The sequence below is a fragment of the Motacilla alba genome, chromosome 1A, assembly GCF_015832195.1.
Source record: "Motacilla alba alba isolate MOTALB_02 chromosome 1A, Motacilla_alba_V1.0_pri, whole genome shotgun sequence".
Taxonomy (NCBI): Eukaryota; Metazoa; Chordata; class Aves; order Passeriformes; family Motacillidae; genus Motacilla; species Motacilla alba.
Window position 1 is genome coordinate 66,621,877 of NC_052031.1, and position 23,769 is coordinate 66,645,645.

The following is a 23,769-nucleotide window of genomic DNA, read 5'->3' on the forward strand; positions in this document are numbered from 1 at the left end:
TTTTCCTATCTTCTTTCTCCCTTTAGCACCCTGAAGTTTTATTGAGTCATCCATCCAAGCTAGTAAGTTCCCTGGCAATCTGAGAGGCTGTTGCCAGCACATTGAATTTTTTGTGTTGCATGTGTATTCACCTGTGCTTTTATAGTTGGGCCAACACGGAGTGTCTTGGTGAATTCCTTTAGTGTAGTGGGTATGGATACAAACAAAAAGCAGTGGGATGTCTGACCAGCCATTTTCCAAAGAAGCTTTCTGAGTTGTTTTCACTGTTTGACTGCCTTGGTCTAACTGCGTTTTTGTTTGGACAGCTTAATATCGTGTCAGTGTTTTGTTTCCCTTTGCTGCTGGTGCTTGAAATGTCCTGTAGCTTTTCTGTCATCTCCATTGTCCGTGCATTTTCAGAGCAAGAAGGTGGAATTGCCATGCAAATCGAGCTTCTTGCGTGAAAGGGTTCTGTAACACTGGGCACAGCAGCACGTTAGAAATAACAACTAAGTTGCAGCAACTGAAAGATTGCTTAAAATCTCGTGTAACCATTCGGCTCACTGGTACTATGTCAGTTTAATTTTGGATCCTATTTCCAGCCTCCTGTTTGATGTCAAAGAGCACTCCTGTCAAGGAGTGTTTGTGTAACAATATCTTGACACTGTAAATTACGTAATCCAAGGTGGTTTTCATCATAGATTTCTTTTGTGGCTCTGTGCATAAAAAATGGTGTTACAGAACTTTGAGGAGTCTGATACCTGTGTTACTCTTGGCAATGTTCAGGGTAAATGGAGTTGTCTGTCCTGACAGTCATTGTCTGAGGGTCAGAGAATTGTTGGGGCTTGCAATTGTTCAGTTTTTGTGGCATCCCATATCAGAAATTCTTTAAACCTGGCTAAATGGTGTTGATAAGGAGTTGAGAAAATGAGACATAATACAAAAAGATTGTACTTGGTGCAAATAGGCAGAAGAATTTGTGTCAGGAGAGCATATTCTCTACAAAATCTTTAATAGCATGCAAATTTTTTGAGACTCATTACTCTGAAGTCAGAACATAGAAGATATTGGAGCAAACTGTGTATTTTATCCTCCTGTATGATATAGCAAACACACAGGAGGAGGTACAAGAGGCTTTGTGAAGGCCAGGTTGGATGGGGTTTTGAGCAACCTGGTCTAGGGGAAGGTGTCCCTGCCCACAAGCAGGGAGGTTGGAATGAGATTATCTTTAAGGACCCTTCCAACCCAGACCATCCTGTGATTCAGTGGTGGCTTTTAATGTTCCATTCTGATGATCCTGCATGATGATCTCAGCATCATCCAATGTAGTGGAAAGTTGGAGAGGTTTTCTCCCTGATATTCTTACAGCCAAAAAAAAGAGAAAAGAACCTTACCTATTGCACCCCTCCCAGAAGAACTTGTGAAGATAGCACTCATTTTGAGAAACTAAATATTCAAAATTTAGGAAATGGCCAGTGTCACGCTGTGTGGTTTTTCTCATTTTTCCTTGTGAGGTAATTTGTGTAGCATTTCATAACTAAATTATTGTCTGCTAGAGTCTTGCTGTTTTCAATATTGCATGACAAATGCTCCAAGAGTGAGCCAGATATACATGAGAGATGATAATCATCCAGAGAAACAAGATGGTAAAATACTTTTTAGTAGTAGGAAAGCATTGAGTGAATAAAGGCAAGATATATTTCCATTTTGCTTTTTTCCCTGCACAACAGGTTTAATAATGCATCCTCATTTCCCACTGGTGGTGTTAAGGAGTGATTTGTTGTGATTAGCATGACAGAAAGTGTCGTGGGGAGACAGAGACACGACAGGACATCGAGGTTTCATGGAGCAGGGAGAGTTTTTTAGTGCCCACAGCTCCTTATGTAGGCTGTTCCAAAAACTCCACATCCAGACTTGGTTGGCTGTGGTTGGTTATCACCCAGAGCTAATTCCTGTTCATGTTCATGGTAGGGATTGGCTCTCTGTAGCCAAACTTCTCTTATGAGGCATAGTGACCATCTGTCATAAGAAGGAAAATTGGGGAATTATTTCTTTTAATGTCATGTTGTGGTTAAGAATAAGCAGCTTATAGAGCCATAGATTGAATATCCAAAAAAACTGGTACTAATTGTCTGTTTATTACTTGTGTCCTGATTTTGTAAAACAGGTAGCCTGTGGCCAGGTGAGTAAGGGCCAGATGAGAGGAGGCAGGTGGTGGGGTTAAAATACACTCACAAAGAGAGATATCCTGTGGGTATTTCCCTCCTGGCTTTGCCCACTCTGTGTTGGGGTGAATCCAAAGAGAGCAAATGGTTAATGCTTAATGACATCTCTGGGAACTTGCATCTCTCTGAAGAGATCACTGTTTTTAGTAATGGAAATTGTCTCTCTTGAGGTGTCTTCCTGTCTTTATGATTCTTCGTAAAGAAAATAATTTGTTTATGAATTGATTCCAACTGAACACTTGCTTATTCAGTGTCAGAAATCTGCAGGTCCATTAACAAAGGCTAACCATGTAGAGATGGTTAAAAGTCAGCAAATAACTCTCTGTGACAGCCTCAAGTTTACAGTACATAGTATATCAGAGAATTTCCTGAGCCTTTTACTTCCATTACTGCCTTTTCAAAAAGCTTTTTTACAGTTGGGGGTGTGTCGAGCCTTGGAACTAAAGCAGGAAAAAGCCTGGTTGTTTTTTTAAATTTACAATTTTGTTAAAACTAATAAAGGCACAATAGAAGACTGCACAAATGTTTTATCAGTTGAATTTCTGCATTTGTGGTAGGAAAAGTACAGAAGATGGGTAAAGTGTTTGTCTTTTGCAGTAAATAATCATAATACATTTTTGTATTTGTGTGTGCATTTACTATTTTTAGGACACATGAGGCTCCCTTGGAGGTAGGAGGGTGGATTAAAATGGGATTTCAGGTTCTTGGGAACTTTTATTTCATGGCCAAAAGTTCTTGGCAAGATTTGTATGTGAAATGTTAAACTGAATTTACTGTCTCAATTCGTAGGTAAAAGTAGAAAGTGTTTGCTGTGAGTTATTTGCTGTTTGATTTAGTTAATATTTTAGGAATATTGATTTGGAGTCTTGGTCATAATGTTTGGAATTTTTATTTACATTTTAGAACCTTTAAATTAGGTCTGTGCTATTGTTATGTTCCCTGTCTCTGGCACACTTTAAGTGTAAGATTATCTTTCCTCTTAAAAAAGAGGTTTTTGGCCCAAGAAATATCAACTTAGAAAATTCTTTTTAATGTGTTTTGTCTTCCATTCCTCTCCATCTGTAAATATTGGTTATTTCTATGAAACATTGGTCATCTTTGTTTTAGCTGTAGAAGTTGGCTTTGTCAGCTGATTTTCTGTGGAAGCAAAAGAAGTTGGAGTACATTTATTTCGTTGAGGAACAATCACTCTTTCTTATGCTCTGTAGGTACCTGAAGCAGTCACCCCATCACTTACCACTTTCCAGATGGGAAATGAGAGCAGGAAAGCAGAAAGCTGTTAAACCACCTCTTCGTTTATAGTCCCTCTTAAGAACTGGGAGAACATATCCAGAGTAGTAAACTTAAACTGTTCTCAGCCCCGAACCACTTAGAATTTGAAACTGAATTCACACTGGCAAAGATTAATACTGATGAGATGAGCTTTGCTAATAAAAGCAGAGCTCAAGAGGATGCTGCTTTCCAGCTGAAGTGTGTCGGTTTCTTATGCAGAACAATGCAGGATGAAATGTGTGAGTTTGGCTGTGCTCTTTAATTCACCTGTTTGGTACCACACAGGAGCACAGAGAGCTAATGCCAGGGGCAGGAGTAACGCCTGAAGGGTTTAAATAGCCTCTAATCAGGTAAACTCTGTGGCCTGCAGAGTTGAGAAAATGCAGTGTTCCCTTCACCCTCAGCAGGCTGCTTTCTACATTTATATGATTTTTGTCATACTTCTTTTATACACTGTCACATTTGTTTGTAACTATATTAAATTACAGATTTATAAATCCTGTCTCAGGCAGAGATGGAAGTCAAACTTATGAAATAGACTTCTTATAGTCTCTTGAAACAGGAGAAACTATTGGTGCATTTGTCACTCTAGATGTTGATTCTGCTTCAAGAATGAAATTATTGCTTATTTTGGAATTTCTGTACACCTTTGATGGGCAGGGCAAGTTGTATGTGGGTTTTTTTTACTGTGAATATAGGAATTCATTATTTGTGTTTAGCTTTTTGGTTAAAGGAAAAAAACCAAGATTAATTATTTTGCACAGGGAAGGTAGCCAGTTTCATCTGTTCCAGATCTTGATCTGAGTTTGTGGGAAAGCTCGAAATGCGTTGGTTTTCTCTCTTATACAATAAATGATTCCAGTAGGATTTTAGATACGGTCATGAAACGTGTATTTTGTACAAAACCCACAAAATGGACCAAAGTCACTCAGTCAGTAACTCACAGTGCAGGAAGTGGTCTCCAGTTTACAGCATATCACATAACGTTCTCTTTGTGTTAGGTGAAAGTATCCATACTTATGTGCATTATATACAAATAACATGTGTTACGTGTCTTAACTAATAATTTATGTCCTGTAAATAGCCCTTTGGTTCTATAAGAACCAGACACACTGACTTGTTGGCTAATTCTCTAGAAAAGAAAATTTATTTCCTCTTCTCAGTAGTGTCTCTTGGGTTATTGTGGAGATGCTTTTATTAGCAGAGTAAAATAAATCAGGACTGTTCTGACAGTCAAATTGCATTAGGTCTTATAACTTCTTTTGAATTAGTGAGTTTAATAAGCCAGGCTAACAGCCTAACTTTGTTTTCTTTTAAAAGAAGTTTCTTGATTATCTGATCATGTATTTTGGATGACTTTAAAGAGCCTGGAGGAGTATTTGTTAAACAATTTGAGATGTTGGAAACATACCTAAATCCAGTACAGAAGAACTCGGGCTCTGTCTGGTGAAAACCAGACTTAACTCTATACACAGTGTCTCTAAGGAGAATACAGATGCCCTCAGTCAATGGATAGGTGCCCCCAAAAACAGTATTCCCAATTCCCTGTCTTTGGGAAGGAAAGATTGGAGGGGGTTTTTGAAATTTAAAGTGTAGTTGAAAAGGAAATGAAATCAAGTATTTCAGATTTCCGCAGGCTGGAAATCCCAAAAAAGCGTTTCAGAAACACCCACCAATGCTCGTTCCAAAGCCAAGTGTGTCCCCTGGTGCTCACAGCTGTTCGTGGAGCTGACACACTTGTCAGTCTCACTGCTGCCATGTCCTCCTGGAGTCTGCATCCTCTTGGCAGGGCATTAATTACACTTCCACTTGCTGTGGAGAGCCCTTTCCAAGGGTGTGTAATTTGAAGTGCTTCTGGGGCAGTAAGGAATCTGGAAGCGGTGACAGCCCTAACTCCAAAAGGCTCTGCAAAGCCTCCAGGCTCACAGGGATGCACTTGTGGCCAGGTCTCAGCCAGAAGCCCACTTGCAGGGTTTTCAGTCTCACAGTTCAGTGACACAGGAATGTCAGGGTTGACTGGAAAGTCACTCAAAAGCAGGGAGCCTGTTTAGTGTTCCTAAATGCATTCCCTCTGGAAAGGGTTCCACTCTTCCATGATTTTTGGTTATTGGGCACTCTTGCCAACATCTGCCTGGGAGACCTGGGGAGTGTCGGGTGTTTTGTTCCAGGATAAAATACTGTCCAGCCTAATCAGCTTTTTGGAATTCTTGTTTTTAAACAAAAGAAAGCCACAACAGCTTATTATTGACCCTCAGACAAGAGCTGCCGGGCTAAGGCCCTGGAACATGAACCTTTCCTTTGTTTGGGAAAACCAGATCCATCCCAAGGTCAGTCCCGTTAAAGACAGGCATCAAGACTTTCCACAGTCCCATAATATTCTGCTCCACAAGTCTCCTGGATTCTACTAGAATGTGGCCTTGGCTTTAAAGAAGCTAATTAAAAACGAGACACTTCAAGGCAAAAATGTTGGAGTCAATGAATGGATATTTTCCTCCAGTCTTGTTTTACTGAATAACTAAACAGATTTAGCCAAATATAATTTTGCTGTTTGGTTCTTTGGAAGCAGCAGCTTTCTGCCCTGAGTTTTTTACTGCTGTAGTACTCTCCAATTACCTTTAAAAGCAACAGAGTCCTATACTATCAGATCTAGACTTAGTGTGCTTTGGAGCAGAACATTGGCAGCTTGTAAAACAACTTTCCACAGCTGCACACAGAGGGAAGAAAAGTCTGTAGTCTTATTTTCTGTTGTAGGTTTGTTTTGAGAAGAGCAAGGCTTGGGCATTTGCAGGCAATCCTGATCAGCAGAATAGCTCCATCAAACTTGCTATTCACTGAAGCAATTTTGAGCAATTCCGAAATAGCTTTAATTGATGTTAAATTGCAGTTCAAGATCCAAGAGCAGTGGAGCAGGGTGAGAGAAAAAGCATAGTCCTTAGTCTGCTGGTTTAACTTCCAGCATTAATCCTGCATTCTTCCTGTCTCTTAAATGCTTGGGAACTGTTGAATTAGGTTTACTAATAAATTAGTGATTTTTGTAACAAACCAAGCCATTAGAAAACCTTCAAGCCATTAAAAAACCTCCCCAAACAATCTCTTCATTTGGATCATGTCATCCTCAGTTCAGAGGTACTTTTTGTCCCAATAGCCTGATTTTGAAAAATGTATTTCCTAGATAACTAAGCAAAGATAAGTTCAGTACCATACTCATAAACCCTTGTCTGTGTGTCTCACAGAACTGGCAAGAGCTTGACCACATCAGCACCATTTGTGCAAAGGTCTGACACTTTGCATAGTGATGCATTGAAGGCTATTACCTGTGATCTATTTTTCTAGAATAAATAGGTTAGAAATACCTTAAATAACTGAATCTATAGTCCTACCACTGTTTTATAAGTGTATTTTAGGAACTTTTACACCCACACTTACTTTTTTTTTTCTTTCAAAGAAGTTAACACTTTTTTCATATTTCTGTTTCTTTTTTGATTCTGTTTCAGATTAAAAGTCGTGTATTTTTATAGGCTGAATTAAAAAAAAACCTATATTTCTTTTAAACTTTTGTTTTCCTGCAGAGTATTTCCCCATACTTAAAAATAGCACAAGCCTTTCATATTCCCGTGTAATAATTAATCTTGCCATTTTGAAATAGGTATCTAGATAGCATCTTGGAATTGTCATAGATGACATTTTGGAGTTGTCAGAGTTCCATGTGAATGAAGTGGTGTTTGTTGAACCTTTTTCTGCCAGGCCCACGAGGCAACGCTGGAGGCCAGGGCCAGTCCTGAGCTGAGCGAGCGCATGCAGCAGCTGGAGCGGGAGGTGACGCGCTATCGCGAGGAGTCTGGCAAGGCTCAGGCTGAGGTGGATCGGCTCCTGGAGATCCTCAAAGAGATGGAAAATGAGAAGAATGACAAGGATAAGAAGATAGCAGAGCTGGAAAGGTGAGAATGGCGTAAAGTTAAAAGAGGAGCAAAAAAAAACTAGCAGTATGTTAGGGATAAGTCATTTTCCTTGTCTTCAAAACCTTAAAGTGTCTGTTTTGGAAAAGTCTGTTTAGAGTCTTTTAGTCTGTTTAGAGTTTTTCTGTCTTTGGTCCTTTATTGTGCTAGATTGTTAGGAAAAGGGTGTCTTACCATTTCTTACCTGGCTACTCAAAAATTGGGCTGATACAGGTAGAAATAGAAGGGTAGATAGAGCTACAAGGGAATGGAGAGGGTAGGAAAAGCTGCTGAAATTTTGGTGTGTTTTTAAAACAGCTTGTTGTTTTGATACAAGAAATTCCTCAGGCATGGCTTTCACAGAAACAAATGAGAAAAAATGCCTTTTCAGAGCTTGTGTTACTATTTACTCAGATTCTTCTGACCAGTGGCCTCATAACTCGGTACTGATAGGGATACAGGTAAAACTTTGGCCCAAGTGAAGCCTGATGAGCAGATTTGCTTTTGTCCAAGCAAAACTTGATTCAGCACTTTTCAGCATTTTCCATCTTTCTCTTGGAGCCAGGAGGCTGAAGACTGTAATGTCCCTAGAAAAAATTGAAATTTATTATGATTCCATGACATTTGTATCACAAATATAAGTAATAGATCTTGTGAAAATCCTGAATTAGATTCTGTGTTCCATCATTTTCTCATCTTAAAGTGGTCCAAGAGCAAATTTCTGGGCAGTAATACCTGTTTGGGGTTTTTTGTTTACTTTATCATTCCCAGTGAAAAATCACTAACTTGGAGCAGCAAAATGGAAATGTGATTATTCCCATTTGCCTTGTGCCAGAATAGTCTTTCTGTCTTTTCACTACTTAACTGCTCTACAATTTAGTGTCAGGAAGATTAGGGCAACTAAGTGGAGGACATTTCAGGTTCTGCAATCACTGGTTGTTTTTCATGGCTTGCTGATTGTCAAATTATGAGCCTCTCTGAATGATTTGAAAAACTCGTTTCTAAGGAGTCTATTCTCTTTTCCTTGACTGTACAGAGCTCTGGAACAGTTCAGCTTGCCAGCTGGGCTCCTTCTCTCCTTGTGACTGTAAGCAACATCCTGTTAGTTTTCTTTAGGTTGCTTTATTTAACCAAAATTCTTCATACCTATGGCATAAGCTCAAACACCCATGAGTGAGGATATATTCTTTTTAAATGCCTTCCTTTTTTTCCTAAGTGATGCATTGTTCAGCCCGTTGGTACATAATGTAATCAGCAGAACATTCAGGCAATAGGTTGATATTGTTGAGTGAGTATAGACATGAAAAAGCTACAAGTCATTTGTTTGTGTGATTTTTTTCAGTCCTCTTGGGGTCTCCATCTCAGGGGTGACATTCCCCATGTCATCCTCTTTAGGGCAGGCAAGTTGACCAGGGAGCAGGTACAAGCAGCAGGCTTCTATCAGAAGTAAGATGGGGGTAAGAAACATATTCATAGTGCCTTAATTGTTGGTTTTTTTTCTTTCTGGAGAAGTAACTACTGTTTAGGAAAAGATCAGAAATAAGCATCATTCCTCAGCTTGATTCCTACAGGAGATTAAAATGGCAAGAAGAGAATTCTCTTACATATGCTTTTAATGCAAGCTGACTTTTTTATTACATTAGCATTCAGAAACTAATAATGATTTGACTTGCTGCATCAAAAATTGAATAGTCACAAGTGTCCTATGAACAAAAAAGTTTACACTCTACAAAGGAAAAATAACAAAGAAGAGAAATTAGAATGGATCTCCTTTTCTTTTATTGATAGAAGCAATTGCACCATCTTCAAAGAGTTAGAAAGTTAGTTTAGTTAGTTTTTCTTGGAATAGATGCACTTCTAGACATCTGCAAAGCAGTTATTGTTTATCCTGTTACATGGTAGGTTCTTAATGTTTCAGTCACTGACTAAAGTCTTACTATGAAAACATAGAACCCCCCCCAAATGAGTAGATATCATTTTCTAGCAATTGGGTAAAAACTTTGACTATTCAGTTTTATCCATTCCTTCTCACCACCTGATTGTCAGTCTTAAAAAAATTGTGTGGTCCTCTTCTCTTTTTAACTTATCTCTTCTGCCAGTACTGAGATAAGATAGAATATGTTTTCTCTTATTTCTAGTAATTAGAATAGGTATTTTGACTATGTAAAAGAAAACCCTTCTTTTGTTATCATGTGACTGCCAGCAGCCAAATAAGTCAAGGGGAGGAGAAAAATCTATGAATATTCATGTTCTATAACCACTCTAAGTGGAAATAGAAAAATCTGGATTCTGTTAGTGTGGTAAATTAGCCAAGTATCAGCCCCTGAAATGTTTTTTTAGGTGGAACTGTAATATAAATACAGCACTGGAGGAAGAGATAGAAACTTCCAGATGCTTTATGGTGAGGTTTTAACTGGTGATTTCTCTTTTTCCGAATAATTGTTGGAATTTCTATTTGACCTTAGTTGTTTTCAAGTGCTCCCCCAAACAACTATTCCCTGAAAGCTTGCTTTCTTCTTGTGATTTTCTGCACAAAGCAGAGATTTTGTCATGCCTATTTCATGTATAGGTTAGTCCTGTTTTTATCTACAATGCTTGTTTATAAAATAGTCTTTCATGGCTGAACCTATTCATCCAGGCATGTTGCTTGCATGTTTTACAGCTAGAAGAGTCCTGGTTTCCAGGAAAAAAAATAGATAATTTTGCCTTTTAAAAGTCTTTCCTAAACTGTGGTCCATGCAGAATAAGCTAGAAATTATCTTTACTTCTACTGCTTGTACAGCTGATCAAGCTGTGTTGTGCAAAAAGAGCCTCAGTGCCTGCAGAAGCAATTGTCAGCAAGCTAAACAGCAAATATTGCTGTGCCTCTCAGGGGCAGTGAGTGTTCCATGTGCAGCAAGATGAGAAGAACAAAGTCACATACAGAGAATAATTGTACTAAAAAAATGGGATTTTTCAAAAGAGTCTCTCCTCCCTGTAGTTTTCCCTTTTGCTAGTTCTATGTGACAACTAGACCATGTGCTGTCAGGGAGAGAGAAATGGCATCACAGTTTCATCCACAGAAGAGATGTGTCACCTGTTAGGGAGGTGTGCACAGAGGAGCCGAGAAAGAGAAAAGACAGTAAGGACAGGAAGATGAAATGAAAAGCAGAGAACTATTCTTTTAACCTTTTCAATGCAAGCAAAGCTGACTTGTGCTTAAGATAGCATAAAGAGGGAAATGCTTCCACTCTTCGGTAGCTGTTGCAATAACTGACTGGAGATATTGCTTTTCAGATGAAAGACAGTAAAAAAAAAAAAGCGTGAAGTGTGGTGCATGCTATGCAAAAGTTGAAAAATATTCTAGAGTCAACACAAGGTTGAAAGCACGAGCTCATTGGTTTATATACTCTGTGGGGAGGATTTTGCTTTTTCTTATGGGAAGGTGGGCCCTAATTCCACATTTCTTCTGTGGGTGAACAGCCCCATAAGTTTTATTTGTGCCCCCTGTTGTGGTGGTGTAGAGGTTTTGTAGCTGTCTGGTTATTCACTTCCTTTATAACTAACTGTTTGCTTTTTGTACTGCCATCCCATAACCTCCTGTCTCTCTGTAACTTTTCATTTTGTGTTCTGTTTCCTCCCTTGCTTTTTCCTCCCCCTTGTCCCGTCCTGCTGCCCCGAGTTGTGTTGTTCTGTTCTGTTCCCTCGGGGGTGTTTGTGACTGTGCCTTTCCTCAGAAAGCACGGCTCCCGCAAATTGCACCCTCCCTGCCAGGTGTCGGTCCCCGCACCGCAACACCTAGGGGGGTTTGTGTGGGACTTCCTGGGAAAGTGAGTGCCCTCAAGGCTTCTGTTTCCTCCTCTGGGCTGGAATGTGGCCTCTGCTGCTGCTGCTGCTGTTCGGGGCTGCTGCAATGCTGCTTCTTTGCCTAGGTCAAACAGCACCTGCTTATGGCGAGTGCAAGCGCTGCTTGTGACCGCAGTCCAAAGGAAGTTTGCTGCTGTCCTCCCTGATTTAAACTTGACAGAAGCTGTTGCTTTTTAATTCTAATTCTCTTGCTGTGTTTTACATTTGGTTCTAACCTCTGCTACCTATCCTGCCTTTACCAGCTAAAAGTCAGTGTTCTTCAAGTATTCTAAAATGTGTCATTGATAGAGGTCAGTATTTATCGGTTTCTCTGGGTCTGGATTGAAGGCACTCGAGACAGCAATTCATGTTCAGACTCAGGTGTTTATTATTTCTTATCAGTAGAACAGTCTCACTACTGTGAGTTTGGCAGCAAGGCACAAAATGGCCAACAATCTCTTGTTACAAGGTCTTTTAAGACTAAACTATCCAATGAAGAACTGACACCTAGGTTATTTTCCCTTTTAACCCAATAACTGATCCCAAAGAGCCCACAATGCAGACTGTTCTGCCCAATTACAAAATGGCACCCAAATCCAAGAAGAAGAAGAAGGAAGTAGAAACTCAGGACAACACCCTGTGCCCTCCATCTTGCTTCCATCCACAACATATTAAAATTCCCAAAACCTCAGTTTCTCACCAAGTGATGCACCTGCACTACTCTCTATAATCTATTTCACACTTTTGTGGATTCCAGTCTATCTTGAAGTCTAGGAAACTTTCTCCATGAATGAGGGTCAAAGTCAGTGCTCCCCTGGGGGTCAGGGCACCCCAGAGCAGACACAGAAATATTCCTGGTGCCCTGGGTTTCTACAAATATTGACTTATTATTGAGTTTTATTGTGATGACTATCCTCTAATAAGAAAAAAAACAAACAAAAGGTTTGTTCCTTATCTGGGACAGGGCCTTCGGAGCCTTCATAGTAGTTTATACACAGAATAGTTTATACACTGTCTATACAGTAGTTTATACGCTGCTCTACTGGTGTGCACATATTGTGCAAACAAGAAATTTGTACTTGAGAAATGACAGGAAGTATATCTGTATATGTTTCTTCAGAAGTGAGCACTGAGTGAATATATATGGAAGTGCTATTTCCAGTTGTAGGCTTAAAATTGATTTTCATTTGGCATGCTCACTATATAAGATGGGTAGCTCTTGCAAGGACACAAGGCTTGGTTTTTTTTCCTGAAGGAAATTTTGCTTTGGGAATAAAGGAAGACAGGAGTCAGCTGTGGAATACCAGCAGTCCTGTTAAGGACAGCTGGAATTAGTGACTATTTTAAGAAAGAGAATTTGGAGAGTTTTCCTGAAAAGAATTTAAGGATGCCCTTTTGAAGAAGAAACCTTCCAACTTTTGATTTGTAGCAGCCAAAAGGTATACTCCTCATCTTAAATATTTCTTCCCAACAGTAAATAAAAGATTAAAAAACATTGGGGGATCTCAAAAGAGTGCTGAAAAATGTGGACAGTAGAATGCAGTATCTTATTTTGTCTGTCTTTAAGACAGATATGTTTGTGTAATACTCTATGAAGGATAGATGGAGAGAGAAATTAGCTGTATTTTCCATCAACTTTACAGTTTCCTAGAATAGTGTAAAGGAAACTGTACTAGTAAATTATGCCCTAAGCTTAAGTCAACAGTTTGAAGCTGAAATACTTATTTTCAAACTGCTACTCATACCTTGGAATAATTGTCTTTGGTTTTCAAGTTTGTTGTTTCTGTGAATTTTTAAATAGCTTTTTAGAGCATTCCTAAGCAAGAACCACATCAAGACATATAAATAATTTAAAGTGAAAGATATGGTGTCAAATTAAAGAAAGGTGTTTATAAAGTCATAATCATCACCATTAAAGTTAACCTTGAGAGAATGTGTGGCTATAATTCTGTATATGTCTTAACTGATTATAGTTCTCCAAAAATAAGTTGAACTCTGATTCAGGTGTTGGAAAACCTGAAACAATTAAATATTATCTTAAAATATTATTTCAATCCATTTTGTTGCCATAAAACATAAAAGCAAATATATTTATCTTATTGTTGCATGGTATTATTACAAGGCAGAATCTATTGTTGTTGTTGTGTTTTTTATCCACTTCCCTCAAAAAGCTGTAGCTTAAGTGAACATTAAAATTCTAAGGTAAATCACTCAAAACTTAGGATATTCTGAAATTAAGATTGCCTTATAATTTTAATTCACATTTTTTTGGTGAAATGATACACTCTTTAACCATATATGAACAAAATTTTTCCATAAAAATGCTGCCTTTTGTGAAGGACACAGCTGAAATTTTCCATAAAAATCCCTGGTTAGGTTGAACCTGTCTTGGGAAATAGCAGCACAACTTTTTAATATTTGGCAAGCAACTGAGAACTGGGTTTTGTAATGGAAAGAAGTGTTCAGGCCCATAGTTAGTCCAGCTCCACCTCTGAGCACACGGATCTGTTGAATATTAAGATTTTCATCATTTCCAGGCTAGGAAAGGGAGAAGTAATTTCTTTCTTCTCAGTCTTGCTTTATCTTCATACAAGATCAGCATTACACTTGAAGTCCTGTGTCAAGTTTCACAGGAGGAAAACAAAAAACATTTCATGTCAACATAACTTCTTTAAACAGATAAGAATAAAAGATGTAGGCACATTTGGTTACAGATATTTAACTTAAGACATTTGGAAGTATGCTGGTTTTCAGAAAGTGTCTGCCCTCTGGAAGTCAAGCTTTGTTAAAGTGCCTTAAGAGCAGCACTCAGACTCACTAATCACTTTTGATACCTACATCTAAGCAAGGAAAAGAAAGACACAGGGACACTGCCAGTAATTGCAAATCCATCTGTACAGAGCAGATAAAAAACCCTATCACAGTGATTTTACAGTGACTCCTCAATCCATCCTCACCTTTTTCATATAATGGGATATCCTTCTTCAATTTGTTCTTTATTTAGCTGTCCTTTATTTCCCATTCTTTCCCCCTTCCTGTGTTTTGGGAGAAACTGAAACTTTGTGATATTGCAGAAACAGCTGTTCTAAAACACAAAATCAAAGAACCCCAATCAGTGCAGCCCCTGACATGGTGAGAGGTCAGGGCTGGTGCAGGCCCTGGCTGAATGATCTCTCTGTGTTATCCCCTCAGTGACCCATCCAAGCTGGTGTTATAGCCATGTTCCAGCAGGCAGGACTGGCACTGCTCAGCAGAGTGGTTCGTGTCCACAGAACTGAGTGTGGACCAGCTCCTTTGCTAAGTTCAGCTGAAAGCATGGTTTGTCTGCTAATCTGAGTCTAAAGATCCAACCTTGGATCCTCCAGGAAGGACCCTGTGCTAGGGAAGCACCAGTAATGAGAAGCACCAAATGTGAACTTTTTTGAAGGCTTCTTTTCCTGCCAAATGTTCTGTAGTGCTGAAGTCCTGCTTGTTTTTATCATTAAATCAAGGTGGTTTTCAAGCACTCCCTCTCATGCCTGTTATCTGTAATGAGTAAAGGAGTTGTCATCTGCCTTATATTGCAGCAATAATGGATTTTATTTAGCAGATATCTCCTAATCCAGCTGTTAGATTAGTAGAGTGTAAGAGCAGTGATATAATTCAAGTAATTATAATCATGAGGAGAAAGAGCATCACATAAATAATGAGCCAAGTTTGCACATCAGTTTTGTTGTTACCTGCCTTTACTGCATCTTTTCAGAAGTTGTTTTGTAGCTTTGTTTCAGTCAATATCTTTGAGCAATATGGGAGTGAAAAGAGTTTAAAAAAACCCCAAAAACTGTCTTTTATAGAACTGATACAGTAAAAATAGAAGTGTCAGATCCCAGCGTTGTCTTGGAGTACAGAAAGAACAAGAGGAATATGCAATAATTGCCAGTAATTCAGTGAAATAGTAATTTTAGTGCTCCATTGTGGCCATCCGTGGCTGGGTTTGTGCTCTTAGATCCATGCATACATGAGTGCATGGATGTGCACACCAACCTTCTGTCTCTGCCTCTCTCTCTTCCCTATCCCTCTAAATACCAACCTAGGAAAAAGGAAAAGACCAGCCATCATTCTTTTCATCAAAAACATGTCAAATGGGTAAACATAAATAGCCTTTCTGCTTTGACAGACACAAGGAAGATCAAATGCCTATTGTTCAGACTGTCAGACTGCTTTGAAGGAATGACAGAGTAATAAATATACACAATCACTCACTGTCAAACAAGGGAATTCAAAGGTTGACTGAAAATCGTTACATAAACTACATCCTAAGTACATCTGAGACAAATGTTGCAGGCTCATTCCATCCCTATAATACACAAGCATGTGCAAAAAATTGTAGCTGGCATAACCAACAGCTTTTAAAATACAGATTACTTAATTAAAATGCTTAAGCGTTCACATCTCATTTTTTTTTTGATCTGCACCCAGTGATCAGATTAAAGTCAGCTCTACCTTTAAAATTAACAGGATGGTGTTTTAAAAGAAAGTGGGTTTCTCTGGGGCTGCCAGTTGGCATCACAATTGTCTTGTCTCCCCGTGTGACTGTTGCATCGGAGCACACAGTTAATGGGGCTGGGCAGGAGCGCTGCTGCTGGATCTTGTAAGGAATGCTACAAGTGTGTGTCCTTGCTTGAAGGGAAAGCGTGCAAACTGAAACTCGTGATTTTGCTCTGTAATGAGTATGTCTCGGTATGTATCTGATCCTGCTTGCTTGGGGCTGCTGCCTGGGGCAGATGCTTGCTGTGCTCCTCTGTTCAATTTCACTGATAGAGCCCATGAGCTGAGGCTTCAGCTCCAGTCCATGGCAGATCTCCATTTACTTCCCAATAGCTGACAGTTTCAGGTGTCTGCCTTGGTTTTAATTTGAGTGACAGCACACTTACAGATTTTTTTTCCTAATTTTAATGTGCTTTCAGACATAGTCCTTATTTTTGTTCAGATAAATATTATGATTATTCCAAAAATCCACACTTCTAAAAAATATTTTGTGCCTCTATAACAAAAACTCGGAAAAGGGGCTAGCAATGACAGAAAATGTATTTTTCTTTGGAAGAAATAATTATTTCATTAAAAAATTGAGATGTAACAATAATTATTTTCTGTTTAAAACCCATACAGCTGGTTAAATAATACTTCTGTAGCACACAGAAAATTGCAAGTGACCTCAGCATAGTGTTGTACATACTGTTTTGCCTTCATCCTGTGCCAACAAAAGATGCTGCCTTTAATAGCAGTTGGAAGAACTGTATGGTTCATTTAAATTCCACTGGGCTGTTCTGAGTTGTAGCCTGTATGTTTTTCACTGTTAAACTGAAGAAACAATATCACATCATTACAACACAACCAAAGGATCCCTGAAACACAAAAGGAGGATCTTAAATTTTTCACCTTACTGTATTTATTCCCATATTTACCCAGCTGTTTATTTTCACATTTTTGTTCCCTTTTGTTAAATTCGTTTGTAGTCTTGGATTTCAGTCAGAATTGTTACTTACGTGTTTTTCAGTATGAATTAACCAAGGCTTTTGGAACATTTCAAGTTACTCCAAGATCAAACACTGAGATGTGGTATTTGGCACTTTACAAGTCTCATCTTTCCCCAGATCCCCAAATAATACAGCCTTTACAACAGCTGTCCTTGAAGAGCTTGATTTGAAAAATGTTGGTTGAGAAGCCAAAGAAAAGTACTTTTGCCTTAGTTAATCTGTTACAGACCAATAACAGCTGCTTGTACAAATTCAGTACCCAGCATGGTTAATAGTGAAATTTATGCCATAAATAAAGACTTCAAATTTTATTTACATGCCTCCATATACCAAGAGTAATAAAGAATGTAGCAGCTAGCCTGTCCTATAGAAATATTTTTATTCAGCCCGTATCCTGCCTTTTTAGAGTGAAATTTTGCCATGGGAGAAGTACAACAAATGTTGTCAAAGCCAAATTGCAACTTTGGACAGAAGGACATTTCCTTTGCCTCTCTTCTATTGACTGAAAATCATCAAATTTAAAATCAGTTTGAAAATACCTATATTTATGGTTTCTTGGACTTACCTTGCTGTTATCAGTGAAATTGATAGCAGATGCCTATGAAAGATACTGGAGACATTTTGAAAAAAAAAAAGCAATAATGGACCTATGGGACCTCATGTAATACAGGGGACTCCAGCATTTTGTCTTGGTCAGTTCTGCTGTTGAGCAATGTTGGAGAGAACTGTCAAAAAAATACCTGTTTGGTCATTATTGTTCTTAGATTGCACCTTATACAGGAGAATTATGTGGCAGGAAGAAGAGGCAGCTGCTTTTTTTGTTTCTCTTTGGAAGGGGTGACTTCAATGTCAAAATTAAGAAAGATGAGCTTTTAGCTTTGACAAATCTTCAGGTGTTGAGGACTTTACTCAGTGGTTGTGGTTTTTTTTCCTTTCTATTTAGTCCCTGTAGACAAGTTGGGATCATCTGCAGGAAAACTGAAAAATTTGCATGTCTTACTCATGGAGAGAAAATAAGCCCTTAGAAGATGTCATAAAGGAAACATGAGGTTTCATCTCAGATAGTCAAACTCTGTATTTTCAAAATGCTCATTAGAATTCTGGAAGAAGGGTACTTGCTAATGATGTGACGTAAATCCAGAGATTTCTTGTAAGATGGCTTATTTTCTTTTTCCAAGAGCTGTTACGTATTGGAGACTATTTTCTCTACAGAAAGTTGCCTCTGATTGAAATGGTGTAATCTAATCTAAAGGTCCTTTTTTTCTTTTCTTTCTCTTTCTTGATTTTTGTTTGGTTTTTTGGTTTTTTTTAATTAGATGTCTATAAAACATGCAGCTCTGTGTTTGTGAATGATTGTGTGTCTGTGTGTCATTACCTGATTTATATCTGCTTGTTTTGTCCTTTATTCTTGAACTGCTTTATCTCTGGACTCTGTTTTCACAAACTCTAACTCTTTCTCTTTCGCATCTCCTTCCTGGATTTGCTGCTTCCTTCAGCCTCACCTCAAGGTCAGTATCTGCTTTTAAAAGGGTGTTTATAAGACTGTCTATTCAGCTAAAATTGAGATCTTACAGAAGATTGCTCATCAAATTACATGATTGCAAAATAAAAGATCAGAGATTTGGTTAAGTCTATGTAGGAGGATGGGTTGAATAAGGGTGCATGTTTAGAAGGAAAGAATTTGTATCAAACCATTGTAAATCAATGCTGTTCTGCACTGGGAAGGAGGGGGAAGACTAACCAATGAAGGTTTTAAAGGAAAAAAACTCCAGGAACAGGAAGCTGAAGCAAGACAGTTTAAATATTACTGGTTTTATCTGTTACTTTAAGAAGAGGAGATTGGCCATTAGCCATGTTCCACGATACGTACACATGCTGTGGAGTGCAAAAGTGGTTCCTTTGAAATACTGGTTGTACAAACTTTAACTGCTGGACCTTTATCATTGCATCTGTGCCTGAAACCTTACAGGGATGTTGCAGAACTAGTTTTGGTGCAGCTTGAATGTGCTGTGCTGTCAGAAAGAACCAAGGGCTGAGGGCTAAAGAGAGGTGAACCAGCAGGAAGATGAATTTGTTGAAAACACAGTGATAAACCACTGAAGAAAGCCTACTAAGAGACAATATGTTTGGAATCTTTTAGTCATGGCTCATTTTTTCTGTTTTTGTATTTTAAAAGCAGTTGCTAACCTTAGATTTTGGGATTTCAGTAGAGTAGCTCAGAGCAAACATCTGTGGTCCAAATAATACAATTAAGAGTACATTACCTAATGACTCTCATTTGTCTTTGAAAGCTCTGCAACCATGTTGGATTTTAGTCTGTGCTGATAAATTCTACTGGTAGAAACTGTCTGTGACTCCTGTAGGAATGATCATAATTGTTTCAGGCAGTGTCTTTGCCCAGAAAGCCACTACTTAATGACTAAAATTCTGAGTTATTCACCAATATCCAACTTTGCTGTTCATGGCTAGCACTGAAAAATGTGGTGGTGGCTGGAATCCCCCAGTGCTGTGATGCTGCTGACGCCTTTAAATTGTGTCAGCATCGTGACCTTGGTTTGGCACAGGCTCTGCACTTGTGGCCTCGGGTGCGTGTTTTTCTTCCTCCCACAAACTGGAAAAAGATTGGAAGTTAATCATGTTGTTGTCATCCATCAATACCTTCCGTGCTCAGTGTGTCATGCTGGCATACTTGTAATTACTGGGGAGAGGAGGTCTGGCCTTGAATGACCCCCTTCATGTCCCAAAAAATGTAACTGCCAGGAAGCTTTTCCTACCCTGTGAACGTTCTCCTCTGAAATAACCTCTCTGCCTTTTGCTGCATGAGCAGGACTCTGTGGTCCAGTCTGTGTTTGCCTGTTACCACCACGAGTGGAGCTTGGTGTGCTTTGGCTGATGAAGCCCTAGATGCTATGGAATTCAGCTGTCAAAGCTGCTTTGACTTCAATCCATGTGGCTATAGGGTTTTATCAATACCTGTGCCTATGCCAGAATTAATGATAAGAGGGGAAGCAATTTTAGGGTGCTGTTTGGTTGTGGTCTTTCTAAGACCTGGAGTGATCTTTTCGCAGGCAAGGTAATCATAGCTTTTATTTGTCACATTTAGAGCATACTGTAAAATTTGACTGGAGAAGATATGGCTGTGATTTGAGGTTACCAAGTGTTAGGACTAGGAACTTGGAGGAATTTTCTAAGATGTTAAAGAGATTGCCCATTCTGTCCTCACGGTTTCTTAGTTGGTTTATTGATAATTTTGGATTACTTTTTTTCCATTTTTAAAATTATTGTGGTTAGTTGCTGAGTTTTTCATTTATTTGTTAAAGTAACTCAAGAGTGGAAGGAAATAGGTGGAATGACTGCTCTTGGAACTACAACATCTCTGCTGGCCAGAAACAAAATAAAAAGATTCTCCTCAGGGCAAACAGGAAAATTACAGTGGTTGAAGTACACCAGTTTCTTTCCTAAGCATTTCAGAGTTTACCTAATTACCATTAACTGCTACATATGAAGAAATAGCTGTTCTGTGAAGTAACATTCTACCTTGGAAGCTACTATAGGAGGCATAACTTTACTTTTCTCTGAATGATCTAAAGCAGTTTTTTCAGTCATCAAAGCAAACATGTCTCCTGGAAAAGAACCCAATATGTGAAAAATGTGTTAGGTATGTCTGTCTTCTAGCAGGAAGAAATCTTCTGATTATTTCTGTTCTCATCTAGAACAGCTTTACTTACAGTCATCAATACCTCTGCATTTTCTGATCTGTCCATTAGATTTTCATCATCTCTCTATTGTTGACAAACTCAGTGAATCAGAATAGAACCATGTAATCCACATCACTGTTGCTGGTGTGACATGCATTTACTGCTCAGAAGTCTTAAGGATCTGGAGTGGGTGTCATGCTGATTCATAGTAAATAAAATTGTCTTGGAAAGCATGAGGATTAGAGCAGTTTTCTGTAAGAAGTTTTTTTGCTAAGCATCTCTGCTGATGACAGCTTCACATAAAGAACTCCCCAATGCTGGCTGAGTTCAAGAGTAATAAGCCAAATAACACTATACTGATGTCATTACCTGCAGCAGTGAAAAAAAATAGAAAAAATACCATAAATTCATATGCTTCAGTTCTTCTAAGCTGTTCTTTTGAATATGTGTCATGAAAGTTGAGACAGATAAAGATAAAAAGGCAATCAGGTGTTACAGCAAGCAACTGCAGATTTTCCAAGGGAAGAATGAGCAATATTGATAATGCAGAAATAAGATTTCCAGCCTCAAACCAGGTAAGAAACAGCTTAACTGGACAGGAGATATCCCACAGAAGGCTTGTCTTGTAGTACTCTGCTTTCTACTGTCAGATTTTCTGCTAGTTTAGATCACATAATGTATTGTACTATCTGTCATATTTTAAAGCAAGTAATCCACTTCTTAGAAGAAAGTTTTCCAGGTTTTTTTGCTATACCAAAGAGAATTTGATGCTTAAGGAGGTAATAATGAAATACTGTAAACCTTCTTTCCACGAGCGAGGTGGCTTGGTGATTAGATGAGTACAGGCTGATGGCATGAATCCAGGTAAAAGTCTGCTAAGAGTGTATCCATGTAAAATTAAATGTCAGTGTAGCAACTCAAGTGTAGCCTTATAAAATCAAAGTAAAAACAAAATACTAAATCTGAGGGGATTATTTCAGTCCTTCTTCCAGAGTCCTAAACATATATTAAACTGAACATGTCTAACCACTGAGGAAATATTTAAAATGTCATCCTTCTATAAGAAAATAGCAGATAATACTGCATAAAATGTTCAGAGTACAGGAAACTCAGGGTGCTATTCAATAATTCTTTTAAAAAGCCAAACCAAAACAGCAGAGTACTTAGTGGCAGGCATATAGTCTGTGGTACCTGTGGGCTTTTCACTGTGCTGGAAATGCCTTTGCACACTGACTCATCTGCTGGACCTCCAGGTAGCTGTGGATCTGAGCACTGACAGCATGCCAGGGCACTCAGGAGAAATTTTACTGCAAGTGTGGCTGGCTCTTTAGTTTTATACCTTCAGAAGACTCTGTCTCTTCACTCTGCCATAATGTTGGTCATTAACCATGTCAGGAAGCGATGAAAATTTGAAGCCTGTTGAGTTAGCAGTGGTTTTAGCTCAGCAGAGACAGCAACGTTATCTTCAAAGAAGTTTCCATTTAAATTTCCTTGGCTGTCTCCACAAAACAGCAAACTGTAGTAGTTGTTTTTTATTCAATATATGTTTCCTGTAGTTCTACTTAGAGCAAAAATGGCTTTGGAATTATTTACACTAAGAAGTGCTCTTTTTTTAAGAGTTATCTGATCCTTGTGAGTGAGGAGAAATATGGCATCTTAGAGATGATAGTGGGGAAGGGAAAAAATGAAGGAAATGTAGGTCACAAAATAGAACTGTGGTTTTCCTTAAAAGAAGTCACGGGCATAGCCTTTCAAATTTGCTTTAGGTGTAGCGATTAGCAGAGCTTTCCTCCTCTGTGGGAAGTGGAATCGCTGCCTTTTCTGTCAAAGGTCCTCTTTTCTTGCCTCATTTGACTTCATCTTAATTAAGCAAAATTATGCACAGCTGTTCATCATCTCAGAATTCTCACTTTTCTGCAGTCTCACATGATCTGATTCATTTCCTACTACCTGCTGAAATTAATTTATTATGTGAAAAAAATGAGCTGTTTTTCTCTTTGTGTTATTCCTTTGTTTTTCAGCACACATATTCACAAAGCATGCAGGTTTTCGATGGGATTTTTAACTGAGGTAGCTTTGGAAAGACAAGTGACATAGCACTAGGGAGGATTTTTGTGTGTTACAGTATGCTGTGAAGTTTGGGGAGGTCTCAGTCAAATGCTCTGAGAGAGAAATCCTTCACAATTCCCCTTTTTCACATATAACAGAAGGGTGGGGGTTTTACCATATTAGTTGAATCATCGAAAGACAACATTATTTTTAGAAGAAATTTTCAAATGTGTCTTTATCTTCCTGTATCCCAAAGCTAACAAATTACATAGCATGTCATCATCAGAAGATTAAATGAAATGATCACTCAAACATCACGCAACATTAAACATTTTGACTGACCCATGTGTGTCACGTCACATTTAGTCTAAGGAATAAAATCTGAAGTTTATATTTCCTCTTTAATGGCTAGCTTCTGTGCAAAATTTTATCCCCCCAAATGGCTAGATTTTTATTTCTGTTACAATTCTAAAAGCCGGGCAGTGAATGTGTGCATCTATGGTGAAACAGTCTTGGTGCAAACAGTTCCAGAAGTGACAGTACCGTAAGCTTTAATAGGCCCTGCACTCAGCAATAATATGATATTTACAGAGGATGCAGTCGGGCAAGACTTTTTAAAAAGTTGCTGAAAAAGATGAGCAGCTCTGTGGCTGCTTTTTCTCCTTTTTTTTTGGTAGGGACTTCTTTCAGATCCCTGACCATAATGGTAAAGTGTGCAGGAGTGAATCATTACCCACAGGATTGTTAGACTGAGTTTCAGGCCATTTAAACAAATTAGAATTATGCAGGTTGATGGAGGTGGATCACATCAACACCAGGTTGCTGAGGGAGCCATCTGATGCCATAGCAAGGGCTCTTTCTATCATCTTCAAAAGCTGGTGCCTGTCAGGGAAGGTTCCCCTTGACTGGCAATCATCACACCCATCTTCAGGAAGGATGAGAGGGAGGATCTGGGGGTTTGCAGGCCAGTCAGTGTAACTTCATGTGTTGGTAAGTTCTTGGAGCACATCCTCCTCAAAGTCATCTCCAAGAACCTGAAGGAAAAGAAGGTGATAGGGAACAGCTAGGATGGGATTTACGAGGGCAAATCATGCCTGACCAACCTGATTGATTCAGTGATGAGATGGCTGGCTCAGCAGTGTTCAGTGTCTTTTTAGTGATGTGGATGGTGAGACAAAATATACCTCCAGAATTTCTAGAGAAGATAGAGTGAGACTTTTCTCTGGCATGTTCAGTAAAAGGCAGCAGACCCAAACTGCAGCTTGTTTCA

At 38.8% G+C, this 23,769-nt stretch overlaps 1 protein-coding gene across 14 annotated transcripts in view; it reads left to right on the forward strand.

Moving 5' to 3' along the window:
• ERC1 (ELKS/RAB6-interacting/CAST family member 1) overlaps nucleotides 1–23,769 on the forward strand; it is a 280,579-nt gene that overhangs the window by 108,808 nt on the left and 148,002 nt on the right. For 6 of the 14 annotated variants that reach the window (XM_038153889.1, XM_038153893.1, XM_038153899.1 and 3 more), the window contains 3 exons: nucleotides 27–62; nucleotides 7,221–7,414; nucleotides 18,249–18,260. In XM_038153889.1, the coding sequence (XP_038009817.1) occupies nucleotides 27–62; nucleotides 7,221–7,414; nucleotides 18,249–18,260 (242 nt within the window). The remainder of the gene's footprint in view (nucleotides 1–26; nucleotides 63–7,220; nucleotides 7,415–18,248; nucleotides 18,261–23,769) is intronic. The other 8 variants (XM_038153892.1, XM_038153895.1, XM_038153900.1 and 5 more) reach the window with 3 other exon arrangements.